Source organism: Bombyx mandarina, chromosome 20, assembly GCF_030267445.1.
Source record: "Bombyx mandarina strain Sakado chromosome 20, ASM3026744v2".
Classification (NCBI taxonomy): domain Eukaryota; kingdom Metazoa; phylum Arthropoda; class Insecta; order Lepidoptera; family Bombycidae; genus Bombyx; species Bombyx mandarina.
Window position 1 is genome coordinate 3,765,376 of NC_143226.1, and position 19,185 is coordinate 3,784,560.

Below are 19,185 nucleotides of genomic sequence, written 5' to 3' on the forward strand. Positions count from 1 at the left end.
AGTGCTTTGAGGAATTGTTCGAGATGATATCGTCATCTCGTTTTTACCATCGCACCGCCCGCCACCGGTGTAGAGTTCATCCAGACTACCTGGAGCCACTGCGGTCATCCACAGTGCGTTTCCACGTACCATCCGACTATGGAATGAGCTCCCCTCCACGGTGTTTCCAGAGCGCTATGACATGTCCTTCTTCAAACGAGGCTTGTGGACAGTATTAAGTGGTAGGCAGCGGCTTGGCTCTGCCCCTGGCATTGCTGAAGTCCATGGGCGACGGTAACCACTCACCATCAGGTGGGCCGTATGATCGAATGCCTACAAGGGCAATAAAAAAAAATCAAAAAAGTGGACATTTCATTCATTTCTCAATGAAATTAATTAATTTGTAGGGAAATTCTCGTTCTAATATCCGTACAGGGCTCGCTCGATTATCACCCGCTAAGTGACATTCTTTCAGCGGACGGACAATAGTTAGCCATTTTTATTTTTAACCTAACGTCTACAATTAATTCTTCGCTTTTGTTATTTACTAGCTGACCCGGCAGACTTCGTAGTGCCTCAATCGAGAAATAAAAGACCTAAGATTTTGTATAAAATAAACTTAAAACAAACAAAAGGAATCCGTCCGACGGGGGACACATCAAAGTAAAAACAAAATTGTTATTTTTATTTAATTGCGAGTATATTAATATTTATTTACCTTTTAAACCTTCTCTGGACTTCCACAAATAATTCAAGACAAAAATTAGCCAAATCGGTCCAGCCGTTCTCGAGTTTTAGCGAGACTAACGAACAGCAATTCACTTTTATATATATAGATATAGATTAATTAAGAGGAAATGTCTTATTTCGTACCCATCTTTCCGCAACGTCAAAACATAGGTTATGTAATAAGTTTAATTAAATATATATTATTATACAATGACGCACGGTTGCTTTCTAACTAATATAAACAACATTATCGTCAAATAAAATTACACGTTATGAAATTATGATACTTATAATAACAATAATGTACGTCATCACAGACTACACCGAATTAGATGACGCACGTCTCATTTAAATCAAATCGATAATCGTCTCGATTCTTCCATTTAACCACCTTTTTAAGGTTATCTGTACTACCTATTGTATTCACTGTCAATGGACAAGTTTTTTTTTAATTGGTCTACACGGGCAAAAGAGGCTGATTACGATTTTGCGATGACGATGATGTTTGCCGGTTTGTTGGTGATCCGTTGTTGTGCCAATCAGGGCCCTGAAACTACGATACTTTAAGACAAATATTTTTCTGTATGGAAGCTAGCGACATCTTGTAGCGGATGCTCCTAAACTTATATGTCGTCAAAGTTAAGGCATTTAATTATTGTATAACTAAACACAGAAAATAATATATTAATACCTAAATCATGCAAGTCTTTATTTGTTATAGACAAATTGATTAAATTTTATCAATTTGTGGTTTCTGAAGATTTACAAAATCCTTCAATATAAATAAAATATAGGATAGGTAATATGTTACTACCATCTACAGGAGCAATGAGAAACTAATCGAGGCGAAGCCATCTGTCGGTCGCCGCCCGTAAACATTTTTGTTGAGTGCTTGAGTTGCTGATCTATAACTAATTTATGTGTATTATCTATGGTGGCAATGTTACCGAAATGCTAGAAACAGTATATAAAGTTTTAGTAATTTTTGCTTAATTGGATTTGGAACAGCTTCCTTCGTTTGCCGTTAGGGGCGCTGTTCGAACTCCATACAAATTTAAGTTAACTTTTATGTACGCAATCGAAAAGTTAAAAAACTGGCACTAAACGTACTGAGTGCTGATCTTAAATCGGTAGTGGTATCCAAATTGATCATCTCTAAATTTAAAGGTGTTAATAGCTAAAAAATATGAAATTGAATGATATTAGAAGGGTCAAAAGTAAAAAAAAAATCGATTTTCACTACCGAACATTTTAACGTATTTTAACGTACCTACGCTTAGATTAATTAATTTTGATCAGTTTTCATTTGTTAGACGACTATTGTTGATTGATCGATCATAAAAACAATTAAATTCCTAATTATTAATTATTTTATATCCAATAAGCAAACCATCACCTCACGCCTACATTGCGCATGCGCCGGTTTTGTCAGTCAGCTGGCAATGGCCGTATTTACTAGCGTTTTGTTAACAAGTGCGTTTATACTGTCTAATTATTTCTTATGTAGATCAAAAAAATAGACGAACAAACAATTTTTACATTCGAACATTAACGAACAAACGACAAACAATTAAAAATAAAAAAAAAAACGAAAATCAAAAAAGGGGGGCCAAATTCACTGAGCCTATCGAGTACGTTAAAAAACTCGCATTAAGCACATAGGTGGTGGGGGTCGCAGTTTTGTTAGCAATTAATTAATTAACATCGTTATAGCGACATAGAATTTAAATCAATAGGAACGTTGATTTATTTATTTAAAAAGCAACAATTTATTAAACAAAATCAAAAACAGCAGGAATGTTGTAAATTCGTTTAGATATTACTAAATTAGATAACCCATTAAGTCAAGGCGGTTCTAATTGAATTGAACAATATAAAGACGGTGTACGTATTGAATTATGACGTCACTGTTTGAGATCGCGTTCGCGGCATCATGCTGTGATATCGATAGACATAAGCTACGGAACTCAATTGACCCCACAGACACAGCCCACTGAGTTTCTCGCCGGATCTTCTCAGTGGGTCGCGTTTCCGATCCGGTGGTAGATTCTGCGAAGCACTCCTCTTGCTAGGGACAGTGTTAGCAACGCTCCGGTTTGAGCCCCGTGAGCTCGCCTACACGTTAGGGTGAAAAGCTGAAATAGCCTCTCAAGGCTATCAGCATAGGTAGGAAAAAGTACCCGAGGTAAACCTAAAACTAAACTAAACTTAACCAAGTGTTTGGGTTTTTGCGAATTAGATTCGTACATTTCCAACTGGCTGCTCATTGTCATCTCTCTAGAACACATTTTACGCTACGTAAGCGATAGTCTAGTTTTGAATACCATAAACAAAACCCGTACCACAATACTACCTTTGGTTCACTGGTATTAGAGCTAAACTAGTATTATTGTTATCATGTATACACCTCTTTATTCTTCGAACTCGACAAAGAGTTCGACGGGTAACCTAACCTATGCGTCAGCCCGCTGAGTTTCTCGCCGGATCTTCTCAGCGGGTCGCGATTCCGATCCGATAGTAGATTCATTCGCGAAGCAGCTGCTCATGAGTTGTTAGGTGTCCTTCGGAGGCGCTCGGGCAGCTGTTAGCAAATCCCACCCCTCCTGGCCGGGCCTTTGCTCGTCCACCTGTCTTGGTGAAACTGGAAAGGCCTTCAACCATAAAAAAAAATTACTGACTATCTATATCTATATCGATTTGAAAAATTATTTCAGTGTTCAATAGCCCATTTATCGAGGAAAGCTATATGCTATATAACATCACGCTAAGACTAATACAAGCGGAGCACCAATAAAGAATGTTTCAAAATCGGGGTTATTTTAACCTTTTGAGAGCTTCCGCTGCGTGCGCTGCAGAAACGGTTAAAGTTTCGCTAAAATAATGTATGACAGAATTGTTCCCCTATAAAAGATCTAAAAAAGTCCGCGATAGCATATTATGTCTATATGTTAAGGTTGGCTCACTATAATGTTTTTTATGCTAACCAAATTTGTTCTAAAATAAAGCATTATTTGTGAACTATTCCACGCGGACGAAGTCGCGGGCAAAAGCTAGTTATGAAATAAATATTGACACGTGCCTCCCAATCTTAGACTTAGATGAATTTTAAACAGAAAACATGATAGTTGTGTCGTAATATATCATCTAGAAACTGTTTGATAACAATAAAGTTATCCAAGTAAAATTTTGTAATACTGTAATCATTTGTAATGTAAAAGAGAATAATAACATTGTATGTAATATAATGTTACGTAAGCGCCCGTTGTACCTTCATTTTACAATATTGTTTCTTATTCTCGCTGGAGGCCATGTTTATTAAAAAAAGGTGCAAAATAAATAAGGAACTAAAATGTTCTAAAATGACAGATGGAAAATGCAAAGGCGCATTGCTCCGTAAAGCCGAACATATTTTTTTTTTTTTTTTTATTGCCTTTGTAGGCAGACGAGCATACGGCCCACCTGATGGTGAGTGGTTACCGTCGCCCATGGACTTCAGCAATGCCAGGAGCAGAACCAAGCCGCTGCCTACCGCAGCATTTATGTATGTATGTATGTTTATATATGTATAAACTAACCGAGACTGGTTTTCGTTATAATTATTTGTATTCAAATCATAGATTATGGTTAAAATACTGTTAAATTACGCAAAAAACGGATGATTTATTTAAATATTTTTAGGATTTTTATTAATACGAATATTACTAATGCGAAAGTAACGGTTTGATTGTTCAATTTTCCCGTCAAAATCCGAGAGAGAAATTCAGCTCAGAGAGAAATTCGGTACGTAAATAGTATAATACCCTCCGAAAGAACATAGGGTAGGGCACATTTCACAGCAATGCTAAGCGCGGGTTTCCGCTCACAGGCTAAGCTGAGGCAGAATGCTAGTACATCACAAAACTTTTGTCCTAACCTACATGATGATCTATTTACCAGTTTTGGCAAAATATAACTGGCACACAAAAATTCTGTTTTATTATAATTTTGTTTGTCACTTTAATTTTGATGCATCACTCATTTATGAATATCATTAAACCAGAGAACGATACTGAAGATAATATAAACTGTTTAATTAATATCGTGCGTATTTTAATGTCTATATAAATCCACGTTCCACGTTCGAGAACTTGAAAAGCAGAATAAAAATTAGCTCTTACGAAAAACCTGAGAAGTCATTGACATGTGCCTTTGTTTTAAAAATAAAATTCATTTTCAAATTTCGAATATCACTCGGACAGATGCGAAAATGCCCGCGAAAACTACTTAAGGCTGACAGTTTTTTTTTAAAATCGTCTAACTTATATTGCATTAGGTGAAATTATTGGCGATCGTGTTTATAGTAATAAATATGCTTTATTATTGTGCTAGGGTCAGCATTATTGTCAGCAAATTTACTACGTATGTACGTACGCTTTCATCAGTAATCATTCACGGACGCGACATCGTAACATTGATACGTGTATTGTGTTTTTTTATTTTTTATTATTCAATTTTGATATATATTTTTTTCTCGAAACATGCAACGGGCGTATGCAAATTAATCAATGGTCAGCGGGTTATCAGTGCATTTATGTTTTTTTTTTTGTTTTTGTTAATTTTTTAATTGTAACGTTTTGAGATAAAGACTGCTTTTTCGTGTAAAATGGTTGAGACACAGTGCGCCGCTCGCCCGGTGAAAGCCTACATCATGAGTGATCTGCTGAAGAAATTCGATTATGAAACTACTAATGATTTCGTTCAGGTGGCCATCTCGGTTGCCGGGATTTACATGACCTTTTATCTGAGTATGTATCTTTTTTTTTTTTAATTCTAATTTTAAATATCGATTACGTTTTTAGGGCATATTTTTTTTAATCTGTTTTTTTTTTAAATTATAAATATGACAGTGACGTTTTTTTTTTTTAATTTCGTTCTATAGTCTTTAAATATGAGTACCTATGTATCTTTTTTTTAAATTTTAAATATCGATTTCGTTTTATGGCATTGTTTTTTAATCTGTTTTTTTACCAAGTTGAAATTTGACAATGATCCTTTTTTTTTTATTTCCTTCTATAGTCATATGAACTTATTTAGTAATAGTTTTCAATTGCCACTTATCTTGTGGTTTTATTAATAAAACCACAAAATGCTATCCGTTTACTTTCCTACTATTATGCAATAGTTGTATCAAGTTGACCACGCTGACCTGTAGTTACTTTTAGATAAATAAATATTATGATTCTCATCAATAATTTCGCATTTCGTCTCAACGATTTAAAAATTTGACTGCGCACAAAGACAAAGTTATGTTATGTATATATAAATAAATGGATTACTTATTTCATATTTGATTCTTTAATACTGTAACATCGCTTTTCTTTTAATTTAAAACTTTACCGTGACAAGAAAAGATTTGTAATAATTTTTTTCACACATTTTTTTAATTTTTTTATTGCTTAGATGGGTGGACGAGATCACAGCCCACCTGGTGTTAAGTGGTTACTGGAGCCCATAGACATCCACAACGTAAATGCGCCACCCACCTTGAGATATAAGTTCTAAGGTCTCGGTATAGTTACAACGGCTGCCTCACCCTTCAAACCGAAACGCATTACTGCTTCACGGCAGAAATAGGCAGGGTGGTGGTAGCCACCCGCGCGGACTCACAAGAGGTCCTACCACCAGTAAAGATAGATAAGTGGATAAAATTTGCACACATAAACATTGAACTTATTTACATAAAATAAAACATTATGGAATTCACCCTTTTGGGTGTGAACACATCTTGCTTAAGAGCGTTTGTGCTTAAGATAAAAATACTAATATTAATAACATTTTTACCATAATATTATCTCCTAAGTTTTGGCTCATACATACATGACATGCATATAAGTGTCACGATCAGCAAAAAATATTTTGGAAATTAAGCGATCTGTTAGATTTTCTTCATGATCGTGTTCTTTCAGTTCTAAATGTCGCGTCATACATGAATTATTTATTTATTTATTACACTTCATGTAAAATTTTACACTGGCGGACTTAATGACTAAGGCATTCTCTACCAGTCAACCAAAAGTAGTGCAGAGTAAATAGTGGTAGGCGCAATGAAATTTAAATTAAGTTACAAATATATACAAAAAAAACAGTATATATATATACATATATACACAATCACATATACATACATACATACATATTTAAACTTTTTTTTTTATTGCCCTTGTAAGCAGACGAGCATACGGCCCACCTGATGGTGAGTGGCTACCGTCGCCCATGGACTTCAGCAATGTCAGGGGCAGAGCCAAGCCGCTGCCTACCGCTTAATACTCTCCACAAGCCTCGTTTGAAGTAGGAGATGTCATAGCGCTCGGGAAACACCGTGGAGGGGAGCTCATTCCTTAGCCGGATGGTACGTGGCAAAAAGATCTCTGGAAACGCACTGTGGATGACCGCAGTGGCTCGAGGTAGTATGGATGAACTCTACACCGGTGGCGAGCGGTGCGATGGTAAAAACGAGATGCCGGTATCATCTCGAACAGTTCCTCAGAGCACACATAAATACATACATACATTATTATTATTGATGAGTTTTCAATCAAATGTCCCCACTTGCTTAAGGCATTGCTAAATGCTCAAGTCGTGAAGGGGCCAGTGAATGACATAAGCCAATATTTCCACAATTTCCAGAATACAAAAGCTATATTTACACTTCCTAAATCTCTAATGTTCAACTTTAACAAAAATATAATTGTTTTTTTTTTAAAGTTTAGGCAGCCAGAAATTTTTTTAAAGGGAAAATTTATTAGGTAGCCACGAAAAATATTACGAATCTTGAAAGGCAAACGTGACTAAGCGACAATAACTGCTTTGTACATAAATGATAGGCAATAACAAATCGATGCGCAAAAAAAAAAATGTATTTCTAGGTCTATTAAAATAATTTCAATTCTACATCTAGATTCGTTAAAATAGATTTTTTTTTCAGGTATAATAATAATAATAGCCTTTTTATTCCTAAACATAGGGTTACAAGAGGTCCCTAAGTTCGGTGTGCCTTTTGGCATAGGCCTCCTCCAATTCCTTCCAATGGGTCCTATCCCTTGCTACTCTCAGCCAGAATGGTCCCGCTGTCTGGTTCAAGTCATCTTCCCATCTTCTGATTTGACGACCCCTACTTCGTTTGCCGTCACTTGGTTGCCAGAGGGTGACTTGCTTGCTCCATTTGTTAATGGGGTGGCGTAGCATATGTCCAGCCCATCTCCATTTTTGGACGTCTATCCGGGTGAGAATGTCTGTGAGTTTCGTTCTTGTTCTTATGTCTACGTTCCTGACTCTATCTTTTGATTTTTCCGGTATTTCAACTTAAATTTGATCTACTGTAAAGTTCACGCATTGTCGCTTAGTCACGTTTGCCTTTCAAGCGTCGATAAGCTTTTATTGACCTTAAACATATGCAAAGCAATGCTCACTTTGGTTACTTTAAAATACAGATTTTTAAATAGGTGCATGCATCTCATGAAGCCTAAAACAGTAGAACTGAATGTCTTTGAGGCATGAGGTCGAAGATGCAACTGTATTGTGGCTACCCACAGGCAGGTTTTCGACAGAACTCATACGCCTTTGAGAACATACGTTAAAATTCATAATTGGATTAGGTCCATTGAGGGATAACAGGCTATTTGGTTCAAGCGACATTTCCCTTAATACACGATATTTGAGTCGACTATTATCAAAGCCGGCAATGTGACTTTTGGACAATTATTGGTAAATCAGAAAAACGAATTATTGACTTTGTATTCCATTGGCAGTCACAAAACTCTTCTGAACGACATCTTACATAAATAACAGGTTAACTATTAACCTTTATTTAATGCAGGTTTTGAACCGTATTCTTTGAAGGAGACGATTATATTCAAATCAATCTGTATTGACATATCAATAATTTTTTTTTGTCCAAATGTACAGATTGCCACCTTTGATAATAGACGACTCATTTATCTTTGTAATGAAAGGTCCGTTTTATTTCATATTAGCATCAACAGTTCGATGTTTTTAATTGAACTTCAATTAAGCTTACTTCAAATATCTAAAGAAACTTTTTTTGGTAACGATATTTTTTTCAAATTTTCAACTTTAAATGTCTCTCTTATAAACTTGCAAAGATGTTACCTAAACCTAATAATAGCCTTTCGCACCTCGATGTAGTATAGTTACTGGTGGTAGGACCTCTTGTGAGTCCGCGCGGGTAGGTACCACCACCCCGCCTATTTGAAGCAGTAATGCGTTTCGGTTTGAAGGGTGAGACAGCCGTTGTAACTATACTTGAGACCTTAGAACTTATATCTCAAAGTGGGTGGCGCATTTACGTTGTGGATATCTATAGGTTCCAGTAACCACTTAACACCAGGTGGGCTGTGAGCTCGTCCACCCATATAAGCAATAAAAATAAAATAAAATAATGTATAAAAACGAACAAGAATTAATTCGTCCTACCGATAATTATTACATTTGGCATAAATACTTTTTCGATGTCAGCCCTGGTTACGAACGGATTTTGCGTACATATATCGTATCCAGAAAGGTTTTATTTTCGTTTACCGTCGCGTGTGTACCTATGTGGAACACGAAAGCACAACAAACGTTGCCATGGCAACCGTTGCTATGGCCCCGACACCGACCTGAGCAACGCCTTTACCGTTCAGGGAATCTTTAGATTAATACGTGAAGGAAAAACTTTGTACTAATTTTTACGAAAATTGCGCGGACGGAGGAATATAAAATTTCCCACACTTATAGAGAATATAGAGAAGGAATGCAGAATGTTAATATTTTTTTAATTATGCATAAAAAATACATTAAATCAATAAAATAAAAACATTAACATTAACATTAACAAAACACGCTACCATGTATTTGACACACACACGCATGCATACTATTTGTTTATTGACAAACTTTTCTTATTGCTCATAGTCTGTGGTCAAATTGAGAATAGATTAAATATTGTTACTAATATTTGTCTAAAGTGTAGACTTGGAGAAATCTGTGATTATAGAAGTTTTTTTTTTCCTACCTAAGCTGATAGCCTTAAGAGGCTATTTCAGCGTAACCTTAACTAGTAGGTGAGCTCACGGGGCTCAAGCCTGACGACGTTGCAAACACGAACCATAACAAGAGCCGTGCTTCGCAGAATCTACCACCGGATCGGAAACGCGACCCACTGAGAAGATCCGGCGAGAAACTCAATGGGCTGAAGTATAATAGTCTTTGACAATAGAATCATAGTAATGTTCAAACTTATAATTTCAATCAATTATACTCGAATTTCGACTACCAGGGGATCACTAGTTCACAGGATCAAAAGGTTTCATTGTTTCTTAACAAAAAAAATAACGCGGTCAGAACTGCCGGGCGCGTCTAGTATATGTTTAATAATGTCAGTAGAATACCGTGATCAGCGTTCACGTTAGCAATTGCATCGGTTTTTAAATATTTGCGGTGTTAAGGTATATGCACCTACCACCCACATACAGCATGCTACGTACGCACGTAGTTTGAAAAACAAAAGAGTTTGCATATTTAAAAAAAAAAATGTTTACTATTCATTTTTGGCGGGATTTTTCTTGCGCCATATTTTTTGGTGATGCTGAAAAGAGAGATTGATATTATTATACATTATAAGCGTGACCTGTTTTATTTATTTATTAGGCTATCCTTTCACATCTAAATGTTTAATACAATTACACAATTAGATTTTGTTTCTGAGTAAATATTATTTGCCGATTTTAATGATTAACGGCTTAGACTCATCAATGCCTTATTGTAATTTGAAGACACGTCAAAGGATTTTTTTTTTGTTTTAATAGTAAAAGTTATAGTTTTTCTTTTCTTTCTTAAAGGAAACTTCTTGTTCGAAATTCAAATTAATCATGACAAGAAATCTATACTTAATATATAAATCTACAGTGGTTTTTACGGATGTTCCGTTACAACTACTGAACCATGCATCCGATTGACTTGAAACTTGGTACTTAATGGATAGGCTAATATTTATATGAGTGTTGGACTCCCTAATCATAATGACATTATGTAATGTTATTTTTTTAACGCCCAGTGAAGCGGCCGAGTACGGCTAGTAAATTACTACATAGTATAAAACAAAGTCGCTTTCTCTGTCTCTATATCTGTCTGTACCTATGTATGCTTAAATCTTTAAAACTGCAAGGGATTTTGATGCGGTTTTTTTAATCGATAGAGTGATTGAAGGGGAAGGTTTATATGTATAACAACATCCATTAAATAATGGAAAAATCAATAATAAATACAGTTTCCGAAGTGAAGCGAGGGCGGGTCGCTAGTTCATAATAATATGTTTTCCGTACATCACGCATTTCAGCGACACTGGAACGTAATTACATTAATTGTTTGAATCGAATAATAAATACAATACTTAAATTGTAAGACCCTCCAAGCATTGATTTGCATATTTATTTATTTAAATTTTTACATGCATAATTGTTATTCCGACAGCCCACTGAGTTTCTCGCCGGATCTTTTCAGTGGGTCGCGTTTCCGATCCGGTGGTAGATTCTGCGAAGCACTGCTCTTGCTAGGGTCAGTGTTAGCAACTCTCCGGTTGAGCCCCGCGAGCTCACCTACAAACGTTCGGGCGAAGCTGAAATAGCCTCTCAAGGCTGTCAGCATAGGTAAAAATTATTCTGATGCTAACAATGTTTTCAGAGTTGTATTAAAATAATTAAGATTAAACATTAACGGACACAAGCTTGTTCGTCGTGTGCATTATTATTAGCTTGAACACTGTTTAGTGTTGTTTATCTTTTTGTATGTTTTTTTTATGTTTGTTACCTCATAACTTTTGACTGGGTGAATCGATTTTGATGATTCTTTTTTTTTATTAGAAAGCTAACGCTTCTCGTGTGGTCCCATTTCAATTTAGTCCAGTTCTGATAATGGTATCCACGAGAAGAAAACCATATAAGTCTTAAATTTGCATTAAGTACGCGCGCGACAAATAGATGAATAACTCAATAAGTCAATATCACGCCAACCGATTTCGATGATTATTGTTTTTTTGTGTATATTAATTTGTTTTGGAATATCTTGTTTTTTCTATTTGAAGTCGGTTTTTGTTAAAGCATGTCTATTTACAGTTATTGTAGGTTAATTTCATTTAATTAGATAGTAACTTACATATGTGGGTGATTGTGTGTGCGTGCGGTTGTGTGTGTGTGTGAGCGTATATATGTATATACATGTATACTTAGTCTGGCCATAAATACTGTTACAAATAAAAATAAACAAAATACCTATTGCAAATAACATTTATTACTTTTACAGTGTGTTAGTTTAATACATAAATATAAAACAATTTAAAGTATGAAAAGCTTATTCGAAGTGGGCTCCATTGGCTGCAATACAGTCCTTTAAACGTTGAGGCCAGTTATCAATAGAAGCACGCACTCTTTCCATGGGAAAATTTTTCACTGCCAATCGTACGGATTGTTTTAGGGACTCCAAATTATCATGGCGCTTAGAGCAAGCCGTACTCTCTAAAACTGACCATAAATCATAATCCAGCGGATTAAGATCGGGACTAGACGACGGCCAGTCTTCAGCGCAATCAATGCAATCACAGCGATTCGGTTCCCTTTATCACCCCACTCCATTTTAATATCGCAAAATATTGTACAATGTATTGGCGCCAAAATGAGAAAACTCAATGAGCAATCATATAAAAATGACAGATTCCAAATTCAAATGTAATATTTTGTTTATTTTTAATTGTAACAGTATTTATGGCCAGACTAAGTATATACACATAAGGCACTTAGGCGTCTGTTCAGTTTTAAATTTTTTTCTGTATGCACCTGTTTTGAATTGCAATCCAGATTGTTATGTTCAATATTTAAACTTATAATTTCTATGCTTGTAATTTGTTTTGTGCATCAATATAAATAAATATAATCTATATATTAATACGTGAAGCAAAAACTTTTTATGCCTTTATACGAAAATTGCGCGGACGGAGGAGTATGAAATTTTCCACACTTATAGAGAATATAGAGAAGAAGTGCACAATGCTAATAATTTTTCAAATAATGCATAAAAGATACATTAAATCAATAAAGAAAACATTACACACACTACATACCATGTATTTGACGCACACACGCATGCATACTATTTATTGTCAAACATTTGTTCTTGACGTCCGTTGTCAAATTGAGAATAGATTAAACATTGTTTGTCTTTGTTAATATTTTTTATAGTGTAGTCTTGACGAAATCTGTGATTCTAGAAATATAAAATACAATCATAATAGTGAACGAACTTACAATTCCAATTAATTATAGTCGAATTTCGACTACTGCGGGACCTCTAGTAAGAGTTACCGGTGGTAGGACCACTTATGAGTCCGCGCGGATAGGCACCACCGCCCTGCCTATTTCTGCCGTGAAGCAGTAATGCGTTTCGGTTTGGAGGGTGGGGCAGCCGTTGTAACTATACTGAGACCTTAGAACTTGTATCTCAAGGTGGGTGGCGCGTCTACGTTGTAGATGTCTATGGGCTTCAGTAACCACTTAACACCAGGTGGGCTGTGAGCCCGTCCACCCATCTAAGCAATAAAAAAAAAAAGTAAATCTGCAACAGATAAGTGTATAGAGGTTGAGCCAACTCTAAAATCTAAAGTTGATCGATACACACTAGTGATTCGAGAAAGCGTTTAACACGGTATAATACAAGTCTTTGATTATGTAGGTAGCGATGATAACATCTTATCGTTTATCTAACATAATAATTTTGATATGATAAATATAACACGCTCTTTTCTTAATTATCCATCAAATCAAATCAAATCAAATAATATTTTTTTATTCAACATAAATGAAGGTACACACTTGTTGAATGTCATGAAAAACTACCGCCAATTCACAAAAACTAGCCTCCGTCCTGAGAAGAACTGGCAAGAAACTCAGCGGGCATGTCTTTTTTTTTAAATAGTAGTTTTTTTTAAATATTCATTTATATATACTAAACTATTCATTTATATAATATTCATTTATACTATTATCTATACTTCTTACTTCTTACTTCTATATTATAAAGAGGAAAGATTTGTTTGTTTGTATTGAATAGGCTCCGAAACTATTGAACCGATTTGAAAAAATCTTTCACTGTTTGGAAGCTACACTATTCCCAAGTGACATAGACTATAATCTTTTTTGAAAAAACTTAGGGATCCTTACTAAAACTCCAATAATGTAGCCCAAGGTGTAAAAAAATTACCTAAAACATTGTTTACATCGCGTGCCCTGCGAAAACTATTGATGATAGAATAAAATAATGTTCTACGACTTTGTAGAACACATTATTATTTACAAAAAGTGTCGTGACAGCATCTATCTAACTATTATAGTTATGCCGCAACAAGTGTTCTTTTATTTTAAAAAATAAAACAACGTTGTTGAAATGTTTATTAAAGACTCGAGCGGAGCCGGAGCGGGCCGCTAGTGTATTATTAAGACAACAATGAACTTCTTAATGGGACTAAAATTCACACATTTACACTGTTTAAAACCTGCAGTAGAGAGGTTAAAAGGTTAAATAAAATATTAACGAAAATAAGCAAAGTTAATTATGGAAAAAAAAAAACTGTTAAATAATGTAGAGAGTTTACTCATGAAATTCTCCAAATTTTCTTTCTTTGTTTCAGTGTGTCGCGTTCATTCACATGTCGGACAATTATGAACCTTTTAGTTTCCGTAAATAATTTTATATGTATAGGTATGCTTCGACAAACAAAAACACTTTTCGTCATCATGTTTTTTTTTAATAATACAAGCGACATTAACACAGTACTTTATGTCGACAGATGAACAAATAATTACATAGAGAACAAAAACAAAATAAAGAAAAAAGACATAAAATACCGCGACCGGAGAAGGTTTTTGTTGGTGCAGCACGACCTGTGTGGTTAGTGCGTTCTCGATAGCCTAAAAGTTAAGTTAGCACAATTTTATATGCAGTTGGAACAACGCCCCTAGCGGCAAACGTAGGCAAGCGATCCTATTCCATACAAATATGAGCTAGGCCACGATAGTCGTCGTGGCCTAAAGGATAAGACGTCCGGTGCATTCGTGTCGAGCGATGCATCGGTGTTCGAATCCCGCAGGCGGGTACAAATTTTTCTAATGAAAAATCGTATCTTAAAAAAAACCTTAAATATGGACGTTATCACATTTATTCATTGTTATTTTATCGCCCTCAGTAATTCTCCTCGATGTTTTTGTACAACAGGACTGTTAATATAATTTTCTATGAAAAAAACATTACCATTTTCGAGCTATATAATTGAGAAATTGTATTATGTATGTAATTGTGCTCTTGATAACACGTTAAAGTTGTTAACTGCATGAAAATCAAAAGGTTATTAATAATAATACGCTTACATATGTATACATTTAGCTCGTTATCTTATCGTTTGAAAACATTACGCCTTATACACAAACGAGTACAGGGTGTTGTTTCGCTACGTTAATTTGAAAAAAAAAAAACTTTTACAATTTTCTTCTCTTCTTTTCCCACTAGGTGGGGTCAGCACAGCTAATTTTTCTATTCCATTCTCTTCTATCAGCCGTCATCTCAACACTCACTCCTCTCTCTCTCATATCGTCATTCACACACTCCATTCATGTCTTCTTCGGTCGACCTCTTCTCCCTCTACCTTGCACTACCATCTCCATACATCTCCTAGTCACATGAATCTTCTCTCTACGCATCACATGTCCATACCACGCTAACCGTCCGCTCCTTAATTTGTTGCTTACCGGGGCCACTTTCACACTTCCTCTGATATACTCATTTTACAATTTTGTTTACAATTTATAATTACAATTTTCTTTTACAATTTTGTTGACCGTAATGCGTAATATGAGCTCTCGAGATTTCCATCGTCCTACCTGTATCTGGCCCCAATAATTCATGCATTAGACGCCTTCAGCTCTAACACTACGAGCAGGCTTAGGGACCTCGGTAACCGTACTCGTCAAACTCGACATAGAATTCGACGTGCAACCTAAACAATCCATCAGCCCGCTGAGTTTCTCGCTCGATCTTCTCAGCGGGTCGCGTTTCCGATCTGGTGGTAGATTCTGCGAAGCACTGTTCTTGCTAGGGCCAGTGTTAGCAACAACTCTCGGCTTGAGCCCCGTGAGCTCACCTACACATTACACACATTCTTTTATATGTATATTTGTGTATATATATTTACACTTATGTATGTTATGTATGTATTTGTAATTTAATTTTCAATGCACCTACCATTATTTATTATGCACTATGTTTGGTTGACTGGTAGAGAATGCTACAGGCATTAAGTCCGCCAATGTAGACATTACATGAAGTGTAATAAATAAATAATTACAGAAGGTCACGCGCGGGATATGTGGATCTCGGATATTGAACTGGTCCATCATTACAGTAGTCTGTACCATGCAGTCTATGCCACCCATGATCGAGCACATTGGGAGTACGTCGCAAGTGGTCGCGATCCTCAGTAGTGAGGGAACGATATAAAAATCATTACACCCAAAATCTTAACAATAATTTATTTTCTCGGCAATGTAAAAATTTCAAGTGTAACTAATCAAATATAAACAAACCATTCTAATGTTTTAACAAAACAACTTATCTAGTGGCCGACGCGGCGATGCCCCTAAACCAAATATATATAAACGATCTAGCTCTCTTTCTCCCTCTCTCCAAGCTCGAATAGTTCGCGGGACGCTCTGTCTATTTTCTCACTCTCGCTCATACTAAATTGTATCTTTTCTCTCTAGCCGTAACGAATCTGTCCCGAGTTAAATTGTACTCTCAAAGCACCTAAAGAAGTTTCACTTTAAAAAAAAACTTTTGAGCTTCACAGAACAACAGAATTCGGTACTGTTATCAAAATTAAATTGTTAAATAAATAGTTTTTAATGCGATCATCGAACACGCTGTATGAAGTTATTTTTTATCTGTCATTCATAATAAAGAAGAGTTGAAGGACAAATTACAAAAAGGAGACATGTTTTTTTCTTTCGACTCGACATTTCTTTTTTTTTTCTCGCTTTTTGTTTGTCGTTTTGCGAAATTGAACCGGCTAACTTGGTTTTTTTTTTTGCTAAGTTGGGTAGACGAGCTCACGGTCCACCTGGAGTTAAGTGGTCACCGGAGCACATAGACATCTATAACGTAAATGCAGCCGCCCATATTGAGATATGAGTTCTAATGTCTCAGTTTTTTACATTACGACGGATAGGTACCAGCACACTGCCTATTCCTGCCGGGAAGCAGTAATGCGTTTCGGTCTGAAGAGCGAGGTGGCTGTTGTACTGTAAAACTGAGACTAAGCGTGCCTGTCCACCGGAGCGGAGCGATCATTTTGCAATTTTGCGATTTTGATTTTGTGCAATCTTACTGGTTAACATTTCTCCGTTTCTCCGGTGGACAGGCACCCTTAGAAACCCATGTCTCAAGTTGCGTGGCGGCCTTTACGTTGTTCATCTCTATAGGCTTCGATCACTACTTAAAACCAGACGGGCTCGTTCACCTGTGAAAGCAATAAAAAAAAAAAAATACTCCTAATGTCCTGACCAATTTCAACAGGATAAAAAGCAAAATGGTGATATCTAAGGAAGTTTTTGTTTGTTTTTAAACTACCAATAGTATATAATTGAAAATTAAAATAACTCCTATGTTTTAATTTTCCGTATCTCGATATCCACTGTTATTTTCTAATACCTAACTGCTCCATGCCGTGCTCTTGAAGTATCGATTTGTCCGAGACATCTCGATACTTTAAGCTACAAATGCACAGCCCTAAGACAACTAAAAAGAGGTACCAGCAGACCGTTGTTAGCCATTAAAAAGCAAACGCCATTTACAAAACCTCGTGGAATCCAAAAGAAAATTATAAAATTAATTAGAACAAAAAAAACTTTCCTTCGCTTAAATAATTCACGTTCATCAATCAAGCCACAGACGAGTGATCGGTGTCGTAGGTTATCTAAATGTGGCATAATAAACATTAATATTTCATAATAATAATATTATCTTAATGGCTTGTTCGTATTCTCGGCTGTTTCTAACCCGTGGCGATGCATCTCGGTGCATCAAGGGTCGTGGCAGTTATTTTGGCATTACGGCCGTTGATGTCTTTGCTTGGTGTGTTAAAAAAACTATTAAAAAAATTGATAAAGCGTTAATGTCATTTCTGTGACTTTGATAAGATGATAAGCGCAAAAGGTTTTGTGATGTTAATGGATTGTTTTGTTCTTTCTATTTTTAAATTTATTTTTATGGCTAGAATAATATCAATCTTATTTATTACGTAGATAAAGTCGTAGCTAATATTAAAAAATAATAATATTTGCACAAGATTGATATTATAATATGGCCGTTTATCATTTAAGATTGTTAGCTCGCCCAGTTTTATAATATAATAATGATTCTCCACATATCTTTTTTTCGGGCTATGTGCCGAAATTCTTACTAGGTGTCCGCGTCTAAGGGGCACGTAGAGTATGTGGGACTTGACCGTCTGCAAATGTTGTGAGCAGATCGCGAACCCAAGGATGGCTCTATCCACCAAACGACTTCCATTGCACTTCTCTCACTCCGCCCGGGGCTAGAATCTGGGCAGAGTAGGAGGTTTCCCGCGTTCAACCCTACAACTAGATGCGCGACTCACCCCAAAGACGCCGGCCGATGGAGCCTTTCAAGCGAATTGAAGGCTCTGCACGTCAGCCTTTTTTTTCCATACCTAAGCTGATAGCCTTAAGAGGCTATTTCAGCGTAACCTTAACTAGTAGGTGAGCTCACGGGGCTCAAACCTGACGACGTTGCTAACACGAACCCTAGCAAGAGCCGTGCTTCGCAGAATCTACCACCGGATCGGAAACGCGACCCACTGAGAAGATCCGGCGAGAAACTCAGCGGGCTGATGCATGGTTTAGGTTGCACGTCGAACTCTTTGCCGAGTTCGACGAGTAAGGTTACCGGGGTCCCTAAGCCTGCTCCTAGTGTTAGAGCTGAAGGCGTCTTATGCAAGGGTTATTGGATCTGATGGACGTGTCTAGGACGTCTACGGTGACTGGCTCCTGCGTGATCAGGATTCGGGGAGTAGTCAGTGGCGGCAAGAATAAGGCGATTATCATGACGCATAGCCTTATCGAAACTGCCGCTGGTGTTTCGGGATACTTCGCCGGGTCAGAACCAGCTTGCAGGGTCGGGACACACTGCCAATCTGTCGCTCTTATCCTGTCACTCCTGGGCGGTGCACCTGAGTGGTACAGGTTCTAACACCCTACTGAATTCTCCGGCGAAGCAATAATACGTTACAGTTTGAAGGGCGGGGCAGTCGTACTATAGAACTGAGACTTAGAACTCATGTCTCAAGGTGGGTAGGAACATTAAGTTGATGATGTCCATGGG

General features: G+C 36.5%; 1 protein-coding gene across 2 annotated transcripts in view; it reads left to right on the forward strand.

The window, feature by feature from the left end:
• The window catches only part of LOC149500648 (DGAT1/2-independent enzyme synthesizing storage lipids), a 37,848-nt gene that overhangs the window by 9,623 nt on the left and 9,040 nt on the right, over nucleotides 1–19,185 (forward strand). Inside the window, exon 1 of one of the 2 annotated variants that reach the window (XM_089735893.1) lies at nucleotides 5,135–5,492. The exons of the other annotated variant lie outside the window; for it this stretch is intronic. Within the exon in view, the coding sequence (XP_089592019.1) occupies nucleotides 5,351–5,492 (142 nt within the window). The 5' untranslated portion in view covers nucleotides 5,135–5,350. Of the gene's footprint in view, nucleotides 1–5,134; nucleotides 5,493–19,185 lie in introns of those variants that run through there. 2 annotated transcript variants of the gene reach the window in all.